Consider the following 24,981-nt stretch of genomic DNA (forward strand, 5'->3'; position numbering starts at 1 on the left):
TTTCCATTTGAATATGTTTTCCTAGAGTAAGATATTACAAACATGTATTACAGGGGTGTAAAATCATTTATGACACTACTAGAAGTTAGTATCCTTGCATTATATTTCATTGCAGTGAAGTTTAAGCACATGTTACAATGCAATGAAAAGTAGGTAGACAATAGCCAAACAATTTTTCTTATTTGGCATTAATTACCAAATAATGTCTCAAATATTAACTAATCTGGTAGTGTTAATTTTTCCAGCATGTGGAATGTTGTGTAGTATATGGATTTATCAGATTATTTCTTTTTTATGTTTACAGCACCTAAAAAGTAATTTGCTAAGATTACCTTTACCGTCAGTTCCAATGTAATAAATTTTATGACTATAGTAGTACATGGAGATTAAAGTAGGATATGAATAGCTATTAGCTAGTGGAAGCACTGTTGCAGTACTAGTGAAAACAATGGATGTTTCTTTAAAGGATATTTGTCTTTTTTTTTATTTGTTCTGATACTTTGAGTGGAAAATTTCACCTACTTAACATGTGTGGCTTAATGTTTGCCTTGCAATATTTTGAGCTTTCAACTTCTGAACATTAATAAATAAATCAACAAAAAACACACTATCTGTGTTAGTAGTGCTGTCTTGAAAAATGTTTTCAGCTTTCCTCTGTTCATTGAACTTGCCACCTAGAAGACACATTGACTATCATCTGTAGTAATATTGGATTTGAATCTTTCAGCAGAGTATATATATATATATATATATATATATATATATATATATGTGTGTGTGTGTGTGTGTGTGTGTGTGTGAGAGAGAGAGAGAGAATATATATATATATATATATATATATATATATATATATATATATCTATATATATATGTGTGTGTGTGTGTGTGTGTGTGAGAGAGAGAGAGAGAGAGAGAGAGAGAGAGAGAGAGAGAGAGAGAGAAAATTGTGATTTGAACATATTTTGTGTGGAAACTGTCATCTTCAGTAAGTGCCATGGTAGTAAACATGACAAGAATGCTGTTATTTTATTCCTGAAGTGTTGTCCAACTTTAAGAAATATTGTTTGTAAAAGCAGATGCAGTGGTAGAATGTCAAATACAGTTAACTGTTAACTCCAGCACCAATTTCCTTGAACGTTTTCCTGCAGCTCTTTTGAATCTAGTTTTCCCATAAAAAATAATAAATATGGATTGAATAGAAGCAAGAATAATGGATGGGTAACCTCTGTGATATAAGTATGTTGTGCTACAAAGAAAGAGCTCTACCTAATCAGTGGACAAATTGTAAGCAATATTTGAAACACCATTATCAGCAATTTTGTAAAATCCTCCAGTTTGTAACTAAAAAATTAAAAGTTGCATACAATTCTCAAAAAATAAGACTTGAGGAAAAAGGCAAAAGCAATTTAGAGCATTATTAAATGAGAAACTAAGAAAATAATTACCCAAATGAAACTGAGCTCCAGAAAATAGCTCTGGCAGATATGATGATACTGTCAAATAATTGAGCATCAAATTCAGTGATTACTTCCTCACAGCAGCAGCAACCATGGCACACACTAATAGACAATCAAATACATAGTCCAGAAAGAGATTTCCACTCCACAGTGGAGTTTGCACTGATATGAAACTTCCTCGCAGATTAAAACTGTGTGCCGGACCGAGACTCGAACTCTGGAAACATCCCCTAGGCTGTGGTTAAGCCATGTCTCCGCAATATCCTTTCTTTCAGGAGTGCTAGTTCTGCAAGGTTCGCAGGAGAGCTTCTGTTAAGTTTGGAAGGTAGGAGACGAGGTACTGACAGAAGTAAAGCTATTGGATGGGGTGTGAGTCGTGCTTGGGTAGCTCAGTTGGTAGAGCACTTGCCCGCGAAAGGCGTAGGTCCCGAGTTCAAGTCTCGGTCCAGCACACAGTTTTAATCTGCCAGAAAGTTTCAAATACGTAGTCATTAGATCTGCTTTTCGAAGCACAGCAATGCACTACCAACAGATAGTCTCAAAAACACAATGTCTTAGAGATTACGAAATTCATAAACTCACTAAAAAACAGCAATTCTGCTGGATATGATTGGACTATCAGCAGAATATTAAAACTTTTGCTGACTTTGTTGGATTACTCATTAGATACCTTTGTAACCAGTCAATCACACAGGGCATATTTCTTGATTTACTTAAAATATGCTGTAGTAGTACCTATCTATCGAACATAAAATTAATAAACCAACTATTTAACTTCTTCCAGTCTTTTAAAAAATGTTTGAGAAAGTGGCCCTCATTAGAATACTGTCTCATTAAACTGAGCAGAACTTGGTAAATTCGTCTCAGTTTTGCTTTTGTGAAAGATTCTCCACATTCAAAGCTATAGAAGAATTAACAAATTAGGGCCTGGTTGAGCTATACAAGAAAAATGATACTGCTTGTATATTTTGTCACCTCCCCACACCCTTTGATTGTATAGTTCACAAAATACTACTGGGAAAACAAAAGTATCATAGCATTAATGTGATCCCTCTTCCATGGACAGAGTTTAAGCTTTATATCAGAAACAAGAGGGTCTCATTGACAGATTACTCCACAAGCATAAAACTAACCTTGGAATGGGGGTATTACAAGGATCAATACTGATTCCATACTATGTAATTGATGTTTAGACCTACAAGTGACTGAAGAGTGGTGTATTCATACCACAAGTTAGCATTAATAATCATACCCTAAGTGAAGCACCTTGTGTAAAATTCCTTGGTGTTCGCATGCTAAATAAGTTAAAATGGAGCTGACACACACATAAACTAATCAAGATGCTGAGTTGAGCATTTTTTTGCCCTTGGAAGCATGTGTCATTGTGTTGACCTAAAGACAAGTGTTGACTTGTTATTTTCTTATTTTCACTCTCTGTTGTACTGAATTATTTTCTGAGCCTGTGCACTTGAAGTAAACAAAGTATTTATTCAGCAGAAGTGAGAAATAAGAACATTGTGTCAAGTACGTAACCATGAATCTTGCAACAATGTTTTTAAGGATCTTGGAATTCTTATACTCACTTCCCACTAAATTTACACCGTAATGGGTTTTGTTGCTGACAATAAAAATTTGTGTCAGCTGAATTGTGATGTACACAGTCACAATCAGAATGCAAGACACAAAAATAATTTTCATGCAAACTTCCGTGTCTGGGATTCAGAATGAAGTTAAGTACTCTGGTGGTGGCAAGATTTGGGCAATCTCCAGTCTAATATATAGCAGGAAGCAGGGAATCCCTACCAATTCAAAAGAAAATTAAAAACATTCTTCTTTGCCCACTCCTTATATAATTACATGAATATCTAGATTCAAAGATTGAAAGGTTCTGCTAGCTTCTTGGCAAGTTGCAGTGTTTGCCACAAAGTAACAACATACGGTAAATAAGACTTCATATTTATAGAAGTAGAGGAATATTTTCTTTGAAAAATATCATAGCAATCAAATAAATATTTTGCTACCAGTAATAAGTAAACATTAGGTATTTGTTGTAAGTGACAAGAGATCCACTTTTTTCAAAGCAACAACTTTCTTTCTAATTTACTTTTAATTTTACTGACATAAATATGAACAGCATTAAGCAGTTTATTGTTAATACAGTTTACATATTAATTTTATGATTCCTTGTCTTTTTGTTAATATATAATGACTTGTACCACATCCCTGAAGATTCTCATTCTTGATGGGATCAACAGAATTTGATGAATGAATAAAAGAATGAATTCAACGGGACATAAAAGTTAACAAACACTTTTATTTTGCAGGGAAGAGGAGAAGAATAAAGAAAATGAGAAAATAAAGCCCGAAGAAGCTGGTAAAATCATACCAAATCATATCTCTTTTCTCTTTACAGCCCATGAACATCTAGCAAAGTAAGTGACTTCATTCAGATAATTTATTAATGTTGTAAAAAATAACTTTTACATTCTTGTCTGTTTTTAATTTATTACCTTTCCTGCTTATCAATCATAAGATTCATAAATGACATAGTCACAGACAATTCATGAATATCGGTTTTTTCCCCCCAAACAATGAGTGCTGCTGTGTGTAATGGCAGAGTACAAGTAAGGTGAGGGGATGGAAGGAAGGAATGGAAAGGACAAAAATTGGGGCTACATGTGTACAGGAAAAATAAGTCTGGATAAACTGAATCAAAGAGAGAAATTAGATAAAAAACATACTGGCTAGATGTGCAAAACCACGTTCATAATGTAGGCATATTTTATCAGTAAACGTGCCTGTAATACATCACTGTTTACATGAATTACTTTTTGACTTTTATCTCTTCATGTCAAAATGACATGTTAAATACCATTATTTAAATGATTAGTGAATGAATAAATTAGAATAGGAAGAGGAACATAAATCCAAACATCAAGGAAGGAAAACACTTGAACTTATGAATGACAAAAGTGGAAAAAGTAAGAAAACAGATATAGAGCAAATGAAAGCCTAGCAAAGTTCTAACACTGAAATATGAAATACGCTGGAGAAATATTTGCTGCATAAAAAATGGATGTTGTTGTATTCACTAATAGGAAGTCTAGTGCCCAACATCCAAGGAAACTGTAGAATAATCATTGCCATACAAGGTAGCTGGCTCGCACTCATGCAGTGTATATACTCAGAGCATTATTGCTAAAACACTTAATTGGTGAATATGACATCAAACATGTAATAAACATTTATTAAAAGAATTTATGCAGAGTACTCAGCTTTAAGTGCTGCCAGTGTGCATGGCACACACCAAATCCTATATGCAAACTAATCTAACATATTGAGAAGAACAATCTAATCTGTAGAGTTCTTTCTGAATTTCTCTGTATGACCATTATTAAATTTGGTCTTTCAATCTCAATTTCACTAGACACCTGACATTTAACTGCCTGACAATCACTTGTAAATAATGGCTTGCCATTATGGGGTCAACTGTTGATCTGCATAAGCCTATGGTAACTGTAGACTGGAAATGCTGCTGACTGAGTGTGGGCAAGTCTCCATTCATTCATGACTGGTGACATAATTTCTGTCTGCACTTTACTTCGTGAAAGAGGAAAGTACTTCTAGCTATCAGTATGCTCAGTGGCAGCTGCCATCACGAACAGGGGATGGATCTGTCTGTCTGAAGATCATATAGCAGAAGCAGAAATAGGTTTCAGTATATGAGTGCAATCTGGGTGGCAACAGAGCGGAACTGATTGGCACCTACTGTGAGTCTGTCTCTATGATAGTGTCCTCTTGTGATATTGGTGTGTACCAGTTGACTGTGGACACAATATCTCTCTGCAGGGAGGAGGAGGGGGCTGATGAAACTGGCTTCATTAGCTTCATGCTTCCTTGCTTGCCAATGGACGAATTTAGTGGGATCATAGGCTGCTCCCCCTGGCATATGCACACTGCACTGGAGAAAACAATGACCAAAACCCCTGTGAGGAGATAGCCAGCCAATTGTTGGGCTGCATCAGTGTTCTTGGGCTCATTTGTGGGCTGTCACACATCCTCCACATCCATCTAATCACCACTGGTAGACTGCAGCTGGGCACTGTTGCTGGAGATGAAGTCAGGGGCAGCTGCCGGCTGGTAGGTCTTTCAGACAGATGGCCGCGTAGAAGTCTCTTATGATTCTGAAAAAGAGGACAGCCTAGGAGTGCTGCCTATTTGTGCACAGGCACATTGCTGCTGAATTTGATTTTGTGGTATGCACCACCTTCTTAAGCATTCAGTCTAAACATAACTTTGCCGAGCTGCTGCATGACTGTGAGGTACCCAACATTTCTTTCCGTATTTATGCATCATTATGAGTATTTGTGGATCACTTATGTGATAAATCTTTTGTATCGTCTGTTGTCGAAGCTCAGGATGTGGATGCATGAGTGGCTTTAAAATTGACATTAAATTGTGATGTGGCCTCCCAAGTAGTTTTTCAGCTGGAGAGTCTGAATCATATGGAGTGCTCCCTTCTAAGAGAGAAAAATCAGTAAAGCATTGCCTTTGTTGTACTGCTGAGTGAGCTTACTCATGTGCTACCTGAAAGTTTGCACAAATCTTATTGAAAGCCTGTTGGCTTCAGGGTGAAATGGTCTGGTTTTGAAGTGTGAAATGTCATTGTAAAAGTTTGAGTTCCTGACAAAAAAATTGAATGCCATTGTTTGTGACAGTTGCTTCCTGCAATCCTGCATTGGAGAAAATGCTTGACAGAGCCTTAATTGTTTTCAGTGAAGTAGTCAATGACATTTGAATTACAAATGGAAATTTGAGAATGCATCGACGACAATGAGCCAGTAGTTTCCAAAACAATGGTCCTGAAAAGCCGATGTGTAGATATGACCCTGTTTCATATGCTTGCGGCCACAGGAAATATTGTCGAGGAGGAGTTGACTGGTATGTTTGACGTAAATGTCATCATTTTGATGTCTTTGTCTGTATTTTTCTACTAGAAATGTTCTCTGGCAGTGTGTTTGGTATGTACTATGGCCAAGCGATATTGATGTAGAATTTGAAGTACTTTGGATCTAAGCACCACATGAATAGCGACTTGCGTCTTTCCCGATTCTGTACATTACAAAATCACATCTTTGGACACTGTTAGAGTATGTCTCATATGCAAGTAGGATTTAATTTCAGGTTGATTTATCAGGCTTTCTATTCAAAGATCACTCTGGTAGAATGTACTGTTTAATCTTACATAAAACTGGATTCTTTGGCACTAGTTTCACACTTAAATTAGAATTCAATCAGAAATTTTTCACAGTATCTTGACTGACCAAATCTAACAAAAAATAAACCTCTGCTAATGAATCCAAGTTTTCATCCTACCCTGTTGTCAGTTGTGAAATCAAATCTGTGTTCATATGTTGAGCAGTGGACCTGAAAATTATGTCATAATCATAATTTGACAAAAGTGGCACACAGCATTGCAATCATTGACCTGTCCTGGAGGGAAAAGTATTGTTTGATCCAGAGATAGCCACCAAAGGCTTATGGTCCATAAGCAGAATGAATTTACAACCATAAATGTATTCATGAAACTATTAACTGCAAAGATAATTTTAGGAGCGTTCTTATCAGTCTGATTGTAGTTCATCTGTGTATCTGTCAGTGTTTCTGATGTGAATGCTATTGGCCTTTCAAAAACATGTTATGGATGAGATGAAACGGTGTCGATATGGTATTTCAAAGCATCTGCTGCAGTTATTAAAGTTTTTCTCAGATCATGTGCCGTAAGACATTTGACCCCTAACAAACTTTGTTTCAGTTAATCAAATGCATGTTGACACTTAAACTGTTCCAATTCCATTTTGCGCCTGTGCATAATAATTTGTGAAGTGGTTCACATATGGAAGTTTCATGTGGAATGAACTTTCTGCAGCACATTAACTGTCCTAATAATGCATGTAATTGCTTGATGTTTTGGAGGGGGTGGGATTGAAGCTTTTATAATTGCTCCAATATGTTGCGGCATTTGCCTAATGCCCTTTGGAGACAGAATGTGTCTTAAGTATTGCACTTCATAGTGTAAGAATATGCACTTGTGTCTGTGATGCGATAAATTTACCACTCGCAAAATTTTAAAGGAAGGTTCCAAATTATGTGTCAGTTCTGGAGTTTTTCTTGCGACATTGATGTCGTCTAGGTAGTTCACAGTGTTTCAGACTTTCCAAATTACTTGTCCTAAGTATTACTGGAATGGACTTGGTGCACTGGCAATCCAAAATGGTAAGCTCTTGTATTGGTATAGACCAAACAGAGTCTTTGTAACAATGAAGCTGTGTGGTTCATTGTCCAAAGGTATTTGTAAAGAAGCCTCCTTCAGATTGAACTTTGAAAAGTCAATACCACCAACTAGTTTAGACATTATTTCTTCCTGTTATGGAATTGGGTAAGAATCAATAATGGATTGTGCATTGACTATTGTCCTGAAGTCTCTACAGATCCATGATGTGCCAATCAGTTTATGTACTACCACAAGGTTTCCCACTGGCTGCTGGTAAAGGATTCTTTGGTACCATTTTGTTCTAGGTCAATGGGTAATGAAGGTTGAGGCCAGGAGGGTTACGGGAACAACCTCCCAAAGTCCCACAGTCCGGCCACAGAGGAGCATTCCCCTCGTAACTCAGTACCACCCATGACTGGAGCGACTGAATTACATTCTCTGCCAGGGTTTCGATTACCTCTCGTCGTGCCCTGCAATGAGAAATGTCCTGCTCACTATCCGTCCCACCACTCCCAGTGTTATTCCGCCGTCCACCGAACCTGCACAATATACTCATTCATCCTTACCAGCCCCTGCTCCCAATCCCTTACCTCTGTGATAGACCTAGATGCAAGACCTGTTCCATACATCCTCCTACCACCACCTACTCCAGTCCGGTCACTAACATCACGTATCTCATCAAAGGCAGTGCTACCTGTGAAACCAGTCGTGTGATCTACAAACTGAGCTGCAACCACTGCGTTGCATTTATGTAGGCATGACAATCAACAAGCTGTCTGTCTGTATGAATGGCCACCAACAAACTGTGGCCAAGAAAATAGTGGACCACCCTGTTGCTGAACACACTGCCAAACATGATATCCTTCATTTCACCACCCCCACCGTACTATATCTCCCCCTCCCTGCCCTAGCTCCCTCCTTACCCCCCCACCCCCACCCCCACCCCCCCAGTCGCCACTCCCATCATGCACTGGTGCTGCTGCTTGCAGTGTGGTTGCAGTTGCCGGAGACCACAGTCGTGTGTGAGTTGCATTTGCACGTGTGTGTGTGTGTGTGTGTGTGTGTGTGTGTGTGTGTGTGTGTGTGTGTGTGTGTGTGTGTGTGTGTGTGTAATTGTGAGAGCCTTTTCGTTGTGCCTATTTGTGATTCAGCATCTCCGCTACATGGTGAGTAGCAACTTTGCTTCTCATAATATTGTAAAATTCCATGCTGGATTTTCCATTGTCTGGTTTAGTTAATTAAATTATTAATGAGATCCGTGAGGCTGATGCTGCAAAACTAAATACTGGACATCGGCTCAATTTTTATAAGGGACAAATGAAGTTCTCCTTTTTCAGAAATATTCAGGTGGTTTCTTTGATCATAATCTAATTACCAGCACTAAAGCCTGATTCCACAAGGTATGATATAGAGAAAGTGATTAACAAACTGAATATCTTTTTTCACTTACTTGGTCATAAGATAGGCCTTTTTTGCCTTAGGTTTTCGTATCACCGCTAATCAAACATATATCTACTTTCTTCATCATATTTAATTTCTAACAGTTCTTCTTGGCAAGTTGTATCACCCTCTTCATTACTTGCAGTAAAATGAATTTCCATCCAGTCATACACTTTCAGTTTCAAAATATCTTCAATTTGTTTTCCCATGCCCAGTTTAAGTTTACTGAGATGACTATTGATTCTATCTATATCCTCTGGAATTACATAATCTTTTATAAAGGATAATTTGGAAAGTGATATAATCTTCTCTTCAGTAGGTTATAAGGGAGTAGTTCAGTGTTTTCAATAAACAATGACATAATACTTTGGTTACCTGTAAGACTATCTTACCTTCTTGAAGCTGCAAATTGACATAATGAAATGTGTTGAATATACCTACGAAATAAAAGCCATCTTTCTTTACTGCTTTTACCTGGTGACACAGATTGGTATAATTATAACTTTCAAAAATGGCATGACATTACTATTTAATGCTACAAAATTTGCCAAAGATGTACCCTTTCACAGCCACTGAACTTCTGTATCTAAAGGTAACCTAATAACATCTTCATTACTGTCCTGGCAAAGCTGTTGAAGCTTCCAATCACTTTTTGTATTGCATTTGATCTGGTTTATAGCTTGAGTGATTATAGCTAAGGATGAATGGAGACTTGTACTTAGATATTTTCCTACAAGATGTTATCTGTGCATCCCACAGTGAATACATAAAACATCCTTCAAATAAGTGACAAATCCATGACAGTGACCTACCATTGATGCATGCAACTGTATTTCAGAGGAATATTATTTTTTGTAACGTATGATTTCACAGTATTAAGATAATCCAGTGAGATTTATTGTGAATAGCATTTCTTCTCAAAATATATTGCTTTTGTCAAAATAAAAAGGCATGTGCCATCAATAAAGCATTATTATCTACAATACTAGACATGTTGACTTGCATGGAAAATGAAGAGTTTTAAAGAATATGTACAAGGTTTCTTCCAACATTAATTGCCATTTCTTCAGTTTGTTACTTTGCTGTGCTAGCACTTAGGGACAACGTTTTTAGAATTCCAGGTGTACTCTGGCGTGTTACTATTGAGGTCAATCCTTTTATAGAGGGTATTATTACAGTTTCTCCAATATTATAGTTTTCACCACTTTTTGTAACCAATTGTAAAATGCAATAAGTGGCAATTAAGCCATCTCCATTCATTGCATGTTGCTTCTTAAATGATGCGCTGGTTGCTGAACACTTTATAACTTTTTTGTGTATTTCTGGACAATATTCAGTGAGTATGTCTTTGACATTTGGATGCTTTGTAGAAAGATGTTCTCGCAAACGAGTTGGCTTCATTGTCTTATTGGATAATATTTCATGGCACAATAAACACAGTGGATGTTAAACTTCCTGGCAGATTAAAACTGTGTGCCGGACCGAGACTCAAACTCGGGACCTTTGCCTTTCGTGGGCAAGTGCTCTACCAACTGGGCTACCCAGGCACGACTCACGCCCCGTCCTCACAGCTTTACTTCTTCCAGTACCTCGTCTCCTACCTTCCAAACTTAACAGAAGCTCTCCTGCGAACCTTGCAGAACTAGTACTCCTGAAAGAAAGGATATTGTGGAGACAAGGCTTAGCCACAGCCTGGGGGATGTTTCCAGAATGAGATTTTCACTCTGCAGTGGAGTGTGTGCTGATATGAAACTTCCTGGCAGATTAAAACTGTGTGCTGGACTAAGACTCGAGCTCGGGACCTTTGCCTTTCGTGGGCAAGTGTTCTACCAGGTCCCGAGTTCGAGTCTCGATCTGGCACACAGTTTTAATCTGCCAGGATTTTTCATATCAGCGCACACTCTGCTGCAGAGTGAAAATCTCATTCTTGAAAATAACCCCCAGGCTGTGGCTAAGCCATGTCTCCACAATATCCTTTCTTTCAGGAGAGCTAGTTCTGCAAGGTTCGCAGGAGAGTTTCTGTTAAGTTTGGAAGATAGGAGACGAGGTACTGACAGAATTAAAGCTATGTGGACGTGGCGTGAGTCATGCCTGGGTAGCTCAGTTGGTAGAGCACTTGCCCGCGAAAGGTAAAGGTTCCGAGTTCAAGTCTCGGTCTGGCACACAGTTTTAATCTTCCAGGAAGTTTCATATCAGCACACACTCCGCTGCAGAGTGAAAATCTCATACAGTGGGTGTTGTTTATTTACAAAAGATTCTATGAGACCCACCTTCAGATACTCTGGTAAATTGCCATGAATGTATTATTATTTTTTATTTATTTATTTATTTATTTATTTTTTATTTTATTTTTAATTTTTTTATTTTTTATTTTTTATTTTTTTCATGGGCTCACAGTATTTCACAATGTTTTGTTTGAAGCTATAGGCATGTGCTCACTCTCACAGATCTAACTGAATACTGACCAGTGCAGATGCAAACAAAAAAGCCTGTGTTGTGTGTTGGTTACTGGGCACGCCTCTCATGCGCCATGGATTGGGTTTGGGGTGGTGATGGTATCAGCTACCAGCTCTACGTATTTATTACAACTGGGTGGTGCGGGAGAAGATGTCCGAGCTATTCTGTGATGAGGCTTTTTTTGTTTGTGGTCACACTTTTAGTACCATGTAGTTTCACTTATGTTACGTGAACTAAACTTATGCATGGGCAATACAAAAAGTATGTCTTCTGAAATGTGAACTGTCTGGGGGAATTTTATGAAAATCTAATTAAATATTTTTAAAGGTCTTACCACATACTGCCCACTATCAAAAGTTGGAATGCCCACTAGTGGTTAGTAGGGGCTAGGTTGACTACCACTGATCTAGGCAGTCAAGTTCCTGTTTGACTTTATCACCTAAGATAAAGGGAATAGTGCATATTTTACAAAATTTTGGCTCAGGCTTTGGCTTCAGTGTGATGGGTGCCTTCTAATTTACAATGCTACTTGTTGCTTCTGAAAATAAGTTGTCTTATTTTTGCAATTGTTTATGTAACCATTCAGTTGGAACATCAGTATGAATCTGATTTAACCCTTCACAGATTGTGAAGCCTAGTGTATTGAAGAGACCAAGGCCCACAAATGTGTTGCTTTCTGTGAATTGAGAAGTTCTCTGAATCTTACCTGTTAGGTGAATATGCTGAAGTACTGCTTGAACTTCCATAAAGTTAAAATTCATTAACAATGAGGAAAAAGGTTGGGAGGTGTTTGGACGCACAAATGTGGACAACTTTCCATTTTGTGTCTCATGGAATTGAGTTCCATAGCTGTATTGCCTTGAGATGAATATAATTTTTGGGATAATTTACGTATGTTATTTGAAGGTAGCATTCAAATGATCTCACAGTTTATGGGACATCTAAAAAGAACCTCGTGCAGACTGTCTCCGCTGCCAGTCTCCATGAATGTCATCACAAAACAGTCTCTGCTGCCAGATAGGGTCACCCATTGGTTGATCAGACAGCACAACCAAATAGATTGAATTCTTTCTTCTGACATAAAACATTCTGAATTTTGTTGCTAATCCACTAAACTTTGGTAATTTTGCTAATTTCTTATATCATCTTCATCTCTCTCACACATTGCTCCCACTCCTCTCAACTGTTGACTGGTGTTTTGTAAATTGCACCTCCCCCTTTTATTCACCTTTATTTTTACAATTTTGTGGCCTATAGATACTCCGACTCTCCCCTTCCCTCAAGATTTTTTCCTGCATTAAATATGGGCAACATTTAAATTCACAATAACACCAAGTACATCTTGAAAAACAGAAATTGCGTGTGTCTTTCCAAGGCTTCCTGTGATTTTGAAAATAATTTATAATGTGAAACCAAGAAAGTATTGTCTTTGTCCAGTGTCTTCTAAGAATAAGTTTTACTTCCAGCCAGATAAGTGATGACACATTCCATCTTAAATCATCTTCAGTCCACACTATACAGAGTTTTATTTGTCTTTGCTTATTATATAAATTTCTTAAATTCTTTGAAAACTGAATATGAGTAAATTAACTATGTTTACAGACATTCGTGGTGTTGCTCTAATGAGGGTGCACTTCTGCTGCATACAATGGATGTTGTTATACCAAAGATCCACACTCCTGAATTGTGTCTGTTACGTGAGCAACTTGTCCCATATATGGAGCAAATCTTCTATTGCCTTTATGCACATCCAAGCAAAAAAGCAAAGGTATGCTGGCATTTCTGTTGCTATACTATTATTAATGATAATTTTTTTGTGTGTATCACATGTGGCACTACCTCACTGCAGTTGAATAATATATAAAGATTGAACGTGTTATATGTTAGCTTTTACCTCCACACAGATTCACTTCATTGAGCAAAATATTTGTAACTGCTTCTGAAAGTAAAGATCTTTGGATGGTATTAATTTAAAATGTGCTGTTTAACATGAGATATTTTTAAATAGGTGGTAAACAATAAATGCTTGTAAAATATGAACTCCTGCAACATTTGATTGAACAGATGTGGGTATGATGTGTACAATTTTTTTCTTACAAATATACTATTGCTACAGGTACAATGACATCTGCACTTTTAGGTTTAGGATAGTCAGAAAGGGTGTAAAGCTGCTGTTGAGGAATAATCATAGCTGTTAGCACAGTAGTAATTACAATATTTGCAGTGATTGCTCCACACATTAATTAAACTCAGCATTCACTTTTTTTTAAATTCTGGTTGTGTCCTTGGCAAGGTTGTACTATTGTTAATGACAGATTTAGATGCATCCATAAAAGTATCCACTAAGATTTTAAATGAATAATTTACCTACTTTCCCATTCATCCTAGGCACGCTACCTTCAGGATCATGGGGTACCCCAAATATCATTGACCTGGGAAAGGGCAGTGCAGATATTCCAGTTTTATAAACCAGTACAGCTGCCAGAGTTTGACTCATACAGAGTGGCATCAATAACAGCAGATGTTGAAGTCCTCTTTAAGCGCATCATACAGCTTGTGCCTCAGCAAAGTGACCCAGGTGAACTATTAATAATATTAACTATATTTTATTGTTGGACATTTTTTCATGTGTATTTAAACCTTCCCAGTCTGAAAACAGGTAACGGTGCAGTTTCTGATATCATTATAACGTAGAAGGCTTGATCGGACGTTTTAGTTACAAAATTAGTCAAGTGCAATTAATTGCCTGACAATAACATGGAATTTTACAATGAATGTTTTCATGACCAGTTGTCGTAGTTATTGTTAAATTTTCTGGGTTATGTGGTCATTCTCCATGAAACTTTTTTGTTTCTGACATTTCATCCAGAGCTACATTGGACATCTTCAGAGGCACTCCTGGTTCAGTTGAGTCTTGCTGACATTTAAAGATTTTTTAAGCCTATGATTCTATACAGAAAATTTCATGTTAGTTGCTGGTGGTCCTTCATCTTGTGTGATCATGCTCCTGAAACTGTTTTGTTCCTAAAGTTCTGTCTAGAGCGGCATTGGATATCTGCAGAGAAGCTCCTGATTTGGCTTAGACTTTCTGAAAGTTTCATTGAGCGTGACTTTGCAGCCCATAACATCACCATCAACTAACACACAATAAATAAAAAGCCCTTAAAAGTAAACAGAACATTATTTATAAAGAAACAGTATTTAGATACATAGAAAATTTTATGAAGGGTGGTTTGCCAACTAAAAATTCAGCAACTTTGTTAATCTGAAATTCTGGATGACTTTCTATAGTTTTGATGTTCTTTCCATGTTATAATAATTTTATCTGGAGGTGTTACAGTTTATGTGTATTTGTAATGTCCTTGTTTAACACATATACAGCAATTGTTATTTTATTTATTCTTGTGCAGTGAGTCCCATGTAAAGGTTTTATTAAATGACTGCATCACCTATTTCATGAGCAAGAGAATGTTACAAAATATTTCTCTTACTTTGCTCCTCTATGGTCATGGTTCTGGGAACATAGAAATCTCTTTTGAGTATTAAAATACAGAAGACACAAAAGTTAAAAGTTCCATTTCCCGTTTTGTATTTATTTTCCTTCGAACATCCATAATGTTTAATGCTTCAAGTATACATGTTTGTTACACTTCTTCACAAGATTACTTCAATTAATTAGCTACATAAAATAATAGTTAGTGTGCCACACGTAATGGCAGATACTGTTAATGGCAGATACTGTTAATGGCAGAGCTCATGACAAAAGATTCTGTTTCTTTTTGCTGATGAATGTGAACTAACATATATGGTATTGTCTCCATGTTTGAAAGGAAATAGATAAAATAACACAAAGGGTGATATAAATCTTTGTATTATTTAATATAGATGACAACATCTATAAAATATCACATATCTATATGAATTTGAATTTGCTAAAGTAGAGATGCAAAATAAAACTGAGATACCACATGTTACGTATAGAATTCAAGCTATGTTATGCTGCCATAACCTACTAATTTCATGCATATTGGAGAAGTCGAAATATGTAGGAGTGCATGAATTGTAACTTATTACATTTCAGAAATGGTGCACAGCAAAAGGGATAGCACAGATATGTTCATTACAACACCTGTTACTACACAATCACACTTTTAGCAAATTGAAGGAAAAATTCAAGTGAAACATTACAATAATGGAAATTTGTGATTGAAACAGCAAACAAAAACAAGAAAAATGTAACCAACCATCTGCTGATGGGTAGATGAATTATGGGTGGCTTGTAGGCATGGATTATCAAACTGCACTAGTTTCCTAGTAATAATCCTCCCCCCCCCCCCCCCCCTCCCCTGCACTCCACCCAAACACAACTCTTGGAAAAAACATGTGACATTCAAGATTTGTAGATGTGAAAGTAGATTTTTTACTATGATAGCAATACTTAGTTACTTTCACTTTTATGTGATCAGGCTCAGTGGACTGTATGCTGCTACAAGTTTCCTTCTCCATTGTCTTCTGTCCATCGCTGCCCTGTCACTGACTGTTGCAGGTCTTCATGGAGGCCATCCTTCCAACTTTTCCTTGGTCTTTCTGGTGGCCTCCTGCCTGTGGGTAAGAAATCCAGGAGCTTCCTTGGCCACTTGTTGTCTTCCTTCTGACCTACATGACCAGCCCACTGTAGTTGCTTGCATCTTATGATTCCTGTTACATTGGCATCTCAGTACAGTTCATCTAACTCATGGTTGTCTGATCCTCCATTCACTGTCCTTTGCGTCCAACACCAGATGAATGATCTTCCATAGTACTTATCTCTCAAATAAGAGAAGTTTATGAAAGTCCTGCTTATGAGTACTCCATCTTGATGTTGTCGAATAGTCAGAACTAGATAATCTGTATATATTTAAGATAATTCTCATTTATTGTTCTGTCTCAATTGCACAATTTTTTGATTCGATACATGTTTTGATCACTCTGGATCATCTTCAGATCTAAAATAAAATAAAACTGAATATTTACCACATAATATTTTACAATAGTAGAAAAGAAAATAATTGTACACAAATTTAGAATTTACCTAATTAATTGCATCAGCAATTTTTTTGTGTTTTTGCAACTGCAGTTAATCTTTTAAATAGATAGACGTTGGAGGTGGGGAGTGGAAAGGAGGAGGGAAATGGAGTGATACTGACTGGAGGAGGGAAAAGGAAGCAGGGAGGATGTGATGGGGTGTCATGAGTTTAAAAAGAGAGGTCATGTCAAAATTCTAGAATGTATAATTATGTAAAACTTCTCAATGAACACTAATAGTGTAAAACAATGTGTTTGTAAAATAGTGAAATTACAAAATGTATCGAGGGAAGATTGAGAGCGGAGAAAAAATGCAGAAAAGCTGTGTGTACAGTAATCAACATCGCTCCAGGATATGACACTGCTCATAGCCTCCAGCAATAGAGAATGACAAGGAGTACACATTTCCTATAATGTCTTTGTTTTGAAGTTAATAACGATCAATGTGGTTCCAAAATGGAGAGTCAGTTAAAATACTATACTATTCACACAATGACTACAGTAACACCCCATATACAATGTGGTTGCTGGCCTCCTCCTTATACAGATGTGAAAGTGGCTGTCATGTAAAAGGCATTCAGTTCATTGCTGTACAAAGCAATGTTTCCACCTCATATCTGCTCTGAGAGTTAATCGTTTCTGGGAAAGCGAGAGAGAGAGAGAGAGAGAGAGAGAGAGAGAGAGAGAGAGAGAGAGAGAGAGATCAAAAATGTAACAACATTACAATGCAGAGGGTTGGAAGCTCACTATAGTGTGGAACTTGACCATAACAAGGTTAAGGAAGCACATGCTACAGATCTGAAACAAAAACAATACCTTATATGGTAATGTGTTGAGCTCCAGCGAGCCAAAGCTGTATCGTAGCAATATAAGGATGAGGCCAGCAACCTTAGAGCAGCCATTGCTCTGCCACAGTACTCAAAATGTGGACTCATAGGTATCACAGACATGTAAGAAGACAATTATTCACACATTAAATACTACCATAACTCGATTAATAATTTAAATGTATATTTGGGCAGGAAGAATCGTGTTTTTACATGCTTTTGATATTCAGCAGTGATCACTGAGGTGTGAAGATTAGAAGTGAATCAGGCTGAATGGTGTATCGCATTACATGCTACATTTGTAAAGTTAAATATATTATTTCAGTTAATTTTTTTCTTGTTACTTGCCGTATACCTGAATGTGTTAACAAGTAGCATTCTGAGAAAGTAATGTGGTACTCCATTTTGCTATTTTTTATATGCAATTTAATTAGCATATAAAATATCCTTATTCAAATCGTGGATCTTATAAACAAGCCTTTACATTGATCTGTGTAGTAACTTCGTACAAACTTATGAAACTTGCTTTTGGTTAATGACTTAAAATTGTTGTATATATAATTATCAGTTATGCTGCCTAAAATTACTTTGCTGCAGTGGCTTATACAATAAACTTTTTAATACCGTAGTTGAAAGAAATATCTGTGGAGTGCTTATAGTTTGTAATAGTGCTGATTTGTGCAGTCTGGCAGTCACTTGATTGTTATCTTATAAATTGAACTCTGTATCTTGCTGTTTTCAGATTATATTATAGGTGTAAAATATTTTGTGTAATATGCTCTTATAATGAAATTATTGTTGTGGCTTGAATGTTCTCTTCAGTTCTCTTGGTGGATCGAATGAGCCAGTATATTGAGGGGCATCTGAAGGAAATACCATGCCCACCAAGTACTTACGTACGACTTTCTCCGAAGATAGCAAGCATATATTATCTTCTTGGGGATTATTATTTCAAAAACAATGATTGGGTTTGTAATTTACTATTTGCTATAACTTCCTCTTATAAATATATTCATGATCACTGTGTGCTCTAACTTTGTTTTTAATTTTAGCCTAAAGCAATTCGTCACTACCTGCTAGATGTCTGTGTTAACCCAATTCGTCTGGATTCTTGGGCAGGAATGGCACTGGCTCGTGGCAGTCAGCTGGAAACAAGACTGAATTCTGTATGTACTTTTTATTTTGGTAACCTGTTGTTTGACAAACCATGTTAGATTACTCATATTATTCATGTTTGTACTACATACATACTCATTCTAAAGACTAACAACTTCTCAATGCAACCTCTCTTTTCTGCATTCTGAAAACTAATGACTTGTTAGTGCCATCTCTCTCTTCTGTCACTGGCTTTTCATTTCAGTTCCATGTAATTGTCATATCTCATACCTTCTCAATATTTTCCAAATACTTCACCCTATACTGTCCTGTTCTTTTCTTTCCTAGCACTTTCCCTTCAGGAATGTTAATGATGAATGTGTTCCATCTGATGACATGTCTAGTAAATTTTATTTTTCTCTGTTCAATTTTCTTTAATAATTTTCTCTTGTCATTTCCCGCAATATCCACATTTCAGTGGCTTCAAGTCAGTTTCTTTCCAATTTACATGGAGTCCAACTTTCACTTCCATTGAGCAGTGTACTCCTTACAAATGATTTTGCAAAGGAATTTTCTACAATTTGTATTCATATGTTTACTGACTTAAATGTTTTTCTTAGTCATAAATGCCTGTTTTACTGATGCAATCCTTCTCTTCACTTCCATCAGCTTCTCTTGTGCTTTGTGACTGTACAACCAGGATAACAGACTTGTTTCACCTGATAAATTCTGAAATCGTCAATTTGTATTTTAGTTTCAATTTCTCCCTTGACTTTCCATGCTACCAGTATTTTTATTTTTCATTTGTTAGCCTTCAATTTTCAGAGTTTATAAATGTCTGATAGGACTTGCAGCATTCTTTTTCTGAGTCAGCAACTATTTACGTATTTATTTATTCTCCATAGACAAATGCAAGGATTTGTTTTGGATTGTGGACATATTTTACACTTTCTCTCATAAATTTGTGGGAAAAATTACAAACAATAAAGATAAAAAATTAAAGCTAGATTATTGGTACATATAAAAGCATTTGTACAAATGAAGGTATTCTAATCCGTGGAAAGAAATTCCTTAATACTATGAAATGCATTTATTGGTAAGAAACTCCTTCAAGGCCTTCTCAAAGTGGTTTCGAATTGAGCTTTTTAAATTTTTCACATGTTGTAAAATTTGATCTTCATGTAATAGGGGCTGTTGTCTGCACTTTTTGTGTTATGTCTTTCCAGATGACAATCATAGTCTCCTAGTATTGTAAATGTGGACGTCCCTATTTAGACTATTGTACTGCTTTTACTTTAAAATTAGTTGTACAGTTTTATAAACATATGCTGATGGCAGTGTTAGTAGATTCTTAAAATTGGAAACCCCTTTGTAAGACTCTTTATAACTGAGCTTGCAGATGATCCTTACTGCCTTTCTTTACATGCTTGGGAGCAGCACACCCCCATACTTCAAATCCATATTTGAGGTATGGATACACCAAAGCTTATAAGATAAAACTCATTTGCTTATATTTAAGAACTTGTGACGTCAGCAGATCTGATACAGTGTATCCTTTTTGTATTGGCTTTTATTCCCTTTGTCTTCACCTTCATTACCTGAATAGTTTCCTCAATGAACACATTTAACAAATATGGAGATATGGAGCTTCCTTGTCTAACCCTTTTCTAGTCCTATTTTTCTTTTCATAGTTCTAAAGAGTAATTCCCAGTTAACATTGTCAAAATCTTTTTCTGAGTCAACAAAGTGAGATAAGTTCTTCTTTTCATACCCACCTTCACACCAGAAGCATGCACAATGTCAAAATTGCATCTCTGATTCATATGCCTTCTCTAAATCCAAATTTGCCTTTTCCAGTATACTTATCTGCTTTTCCTTTTATTGCTCTTAACTATAGTAATGAATATTTTCCAGTCCTTAGATAACATTGATATTATTCTGTAATTGGTGCAGTCAGCTGCCTTTCGTGTTTTAGTTATGGTAATTGTTCTGCATTGTGTCGAGTCTTCTGGCATGATTCCTCTTACATAGCCATCATTTATTACTCTTGAGTAACTGGTCTCTCATGTTCTTCGGCGATTCTATAGGAATGTGAACAACACCGATTGCTTGCATTCTTTGAGTCTCCGAAGGGCATGTTCAGATTCGTGTCTCATGATAGGAGGATCTTATGTTTCTCTTTCACACTCATTGATGTCTTCAATTAGATTATTTTCATTCTGGAATTCCATATCATAGCACACTTCTTTCATGTTTTCTGTCCCAACAAACACATCTCTCACCACTGTCTGTGAGTGACATACACTCTTTATTTTTAACTACTACAGATTTCATTCTAGGTTTGTACTAGAGGTATGTTATGTTCTTATAAATTTGTAGTCCTGTTTTATCTTTTTCCGATTTTCTTCGGTAACTTCAGCAATGCTTTTGGTCTATTTTTCTTTTTTCTTCTCTACGTTTGGGTGTGGTGTGACTTTTAATTTTTATATAGTCATGTGCACTGTTTTTCTTCCTGAGCGTATTCCTCTCCTGAATTAGGTTTAATATTTCTTCTGTCATCCAAGGTTTTCTGGATTCCAGTTTCCTTTCTCCTAAAGCCTCATTTTTTGCTTCAGTTATTCTCATCTTGATATTGTTCCACTGTCTTGGCACAACAGTACCATTAGCTATTTTATTGATTCTTTTTTCAAAAGACATCTTTATTGCTTAGCCTTTCACTCCTTCTACTTTCCATTTCTTTTTTATAAATCTATTGGTTTGATCCCTCAAGTTTCCTCAGCGCAATTGATTAATAGTGTGTTTTGTCAAATTGTTGTTTCCATTTTATGCGCTATATTTAGACAACTAACTCAGTCATCTTGATCAGGTGCAGTGAGTTGTACTGTTATGTCTACCAACTGCCAGGACACCAGCCAGTGTGCTTGGACTCCAGGCAATGAGTACACATAGCAGCAAAACTCACAGCACCTATGGAAGATGACTGGGCTCGTCATCAAAATACAGTGCATAAAATGGAAACAGCAACTCAGCAGAACACCTGGAAGCACACTAGTGATAGATCTTGTGGTTCTTTTAAATCTAATATTGCACTTGGCTAACACATGTATTTGATTTTTAGCTTTGTTATTTATACGAAAATAAGAACTTAAGCATTTCTGACAGAGATACTTTTCACCTTATGATTTGATGTAGGTGATTGTTAATTATAATTGTTAATTATAATAGATCTGTGCATTTTCAACTTCTCGCGGCGTAATGAATAATCCACTAAATTTCGGGCATGCAGCCGCGCAAATAAAATTTCCTCTACTCATATTTCGACCGCGTATCGTCCGGCCATCTTCAGAGCGAGTCACAAGACTGATGAGAAAGTGCCAAACGTGGCCTTATATGCTCCACCGTGGTGGTACTGTGCATGCGGGTCATAGATGCTGGTCGGCGGCAGAGACATACGCTTACACGTGCGCCGCCTGTGGCGAAGGCGTACAGACATCGATAAGCAAATCGAATGTGACCCAAGTATTGTAGTTCAGTTTGAAAAATTTCACACTTTTCAAGATGACACTTGAGTCATGCTTCTGACAACACTTGAAAAAGAGTATGCAAATTGACAATGTCTTCCTCTGGTGTACAACTTGAGGTGACAATATTGTCTAAGAAGTTTGAGCGAAATGGCGCTTTTGCAGTCAGCTGTTCCAAGTAAACGTTGGAAAATGGCGGGTGCAGAAGCATTGCCCAAGGGCAAAAGCAAATGTTTGAACAGCTTCATCCAATGGAATTCGCAAGTAGGCATCTCAGAAATCTATCTTAGAAAAGTAATGCCCTGCACCAAGCCTGCCCATGAGTTCCTCAGGTAATGGATAGAGATAATGGATAAGTATCAACTACTGTGTGAGTGTTGACTCTAGGCTTGAAGTCAACACAAATGCATATGCGACCAGAAGGCTTAGGCAACAAAATGAGAGGACTTGCCCATTATAAAAGTTTTTGCATTGACTTCCAGTGTTGCATGTGCTACAAAGTTATTTGCTTTTCGCATTGCTTCTGAAAATAGTTCAGGAAATTCTTTAAACACACTGTCTTATGGATTAAAAGCAGTCACTGAAAGTACATTGTCTTGGATGCTAAGTCCAAACATATCATAGTCATCTAAACCGAGTATGCTCTCACTATCTCTTGATTTGAACACAGTAAAATTCACTGCACTAGTGTGAGATATGTAAGTGGCAGGCAAACTTCACTGTCCAAGCACTGGAATTGCCTGTCCATTCTAAGCTGTAAGGTGCTTGCTAGATTTTACATGGCACAATTAAGCAAAGTGACTGATGCGCCTGTGTCCAACTGAAAGTTCACAAGATGGCCAGCAATTCGTAACGAGACAAACAGTTTGTTAGAATATCATTGCATAGCACTAGGACAAAAAGGAGGTACAACCTTAATCGTACTGTTGACAGAAACTGTTATAGGTTTGGAAAACACAAAGTTCACTGCATGTACATGAGCCTGTTGTGTCAAGGAGTGGGCCAAATTGATGTTTTTGTGCTGTTGCAAACAAACTGCTTGGACATGGCCTTTTGATTTCCACACATGTAACACGTTGCATTATGTGATGGGCAGTCCTGTCTTTTATGGTGAGCAAAACATGTAGGGCAAAACTTCACTAAATTCACAGGCCTATTAACATGTGGTCGTGGCTGTGTACAGACTTGTTGTTGTGGCTCCGTGGGGCAGTCGCGAGCAAGGGGTGACTCGATCCAACAAATCGAGGCCTGGTAAAACTTATCATCTGCAATGGCACTCGAATCATATTGCTCGAAGATTTGCAATACTTGTGGAAGAGACGGTTCAGAGTACTTTAAGATCTGTTCCTGTATTGTACTATCCGGAGCATTGAATGTTATTGCATCGCGTATCACGAGATCACTGTAAACATTGCCACAACTACACTTAAATTTACACTTCCTAGTCATGCCAGTTAATTCTGTGTAGCACTGGTGATACGTCTGTTCTGGCTTTTTCTGCAAGCAAAAGAACTGATATCTAGTTGCAGATACTTGGACTTGCTGGTCATAGTGCTTGGTTAGTGCAGCAATTACTTGGTCATAGCTGAGTTTGTCAGGAGACGCAATTGTGAATAGTTTTTGTATTAACCTGAACACTGGAGACCCCGCAGTTGAAAGTAGTGTTTTAACTTACAGTACCTTGAACATGATGAACTTGACAATGTGTTTAGAACTGAGTCAGGTATTCCAGCCATTCCTCTTCTGTTGCATTAAATTGCCGGCATGTTGGTGTGCTGGTTGGTGGCACTTGTTGCGCTGACTGGCTGGTTGGCCTGTTGGGCTTGTGTGGCCGCCACAGCTTGTGCAGCCAGTAGTTGTGATACCATCATTAACAAGGCAGCGATCTGTTGGTTCTGAAACTGAGAAACTTGCGCTAGATCCATCACATTGGCTGCCTGCAGCTGAAGTGCGGGTGCAGGGGGTGAAGGGGGCGGGGAATTTGTGGTTTACAGAAATACTTAAAGCAAAAAGCAAGCAAAGCCAGTGAAAAGAGAAATTTGATTAGTTCTGCGGCTCTCCTCTTGGAATACATGCAAGAACACAACAACAGATTAACAGAGAGAAACACAATCAACTCTGTAAGGTAAAACACAAGAGAAGCAAGCAAAATCTTCAACTGAGTTGATTAAGTTCGATCACCATTGAATTATCCTTGTTACCACTGTAGTGTCCTCATTGTCACTGTAGAGTCTTGTACCATAAAGAAAGGAGAGGATGTTGCTAATGGTGGCTGGTATCCTCTTTATCCAACACAAATGCACACGTGGATTAATACAGTTCTTTATTTACTTGAACTGTATACTTAACTTTAACAGAGTCCATGTGTTATGATACAAGGTCATCTGTAAAAGTCCTCTTGCAGGCAGTATCGGTGATCTTGTTATTAGAAACCTTAGTCACTAATCTGGTCACTGTGCACTTTCGTAGCCTCAGTGAGTCAGTGAGAATATACTGACAGATGCCAAACTGGAGTATGAGTTAGTGAAACAGTCCGGTCAGCAGGCGGCAGCCTTAATACTTGCTGTCGAGAGGGCATTGGCAGCATGTTGCTTGTCCATGTGGACTGATGACCATGCAGTTTGCCCCCCCCCCCCCTGCCCCCCCTTAAACCAACCAACCAACTTTGTCCATGTTTCTCTGGATTCTCTTGGCAATAAGTGCTTGATCCAACGCAAACTGCAAACTATCAATCTTCATGCTTCATCTTTGCTGACTGGTGTGCTGGCGACATCTTACGGCAGCACACTTTTAGTCAACATTCTTTGGATGTATTTTATAACAGATCAATTCAAGGCCACTCTATA

General features: G+C 37.4%; 1 protein-coding gene across 1 annotated transcript in view; it reads left to right on the plus strand.

Annotated features, from left to right (window-relative positions):
• Positions 1-24,981, plus strand: part of LOC126199114 (calcineurin-binding protein cabin-1-like) — a 249,429-nt gene that overhangs the window by 137,758 nt on the left and 86,690 nt on the right. Inside the window, exons 17-21 of the mRNA XM_049935872.1 lie at positions 3,782-3,889; positions 13,231-13,396; positions 14,017-14,206; positions 18,342-18,487; positions 18,572-18,685. Coding sequence (XP_049791829.1) covers positions 3,782-3,889; positions 13,231-13,396; positions 14,017-14,206; positions 18,342-18,487; positions 18,572-18,685 — 724 coding nt within the window. The remainder of the gene's footprint in view (positions 1-3,781; positions 3,890-13,230; positions 13,397-14,016; positions 14,207-18,341; positions 18,488-18,571; positions 18,686-24,981) is intronic.

The sequence above is a fragment of the Schistocerca nitens genome, chromosome 1 (assembly GCF_023898315.1).
Source record: "Schistocerca nitens isolate TAMUIC-IGC-003100 chromosome 1, iqSchNite1.1, whole genome shotgun sequence".
Taxonomy (NCBI): domain Eukaryota; kingdom Metazoa; phylum Arthropoda; class Insecta; order Orthoptera; family Acrididae; genus Schistocerca; species Schistocerca nitens.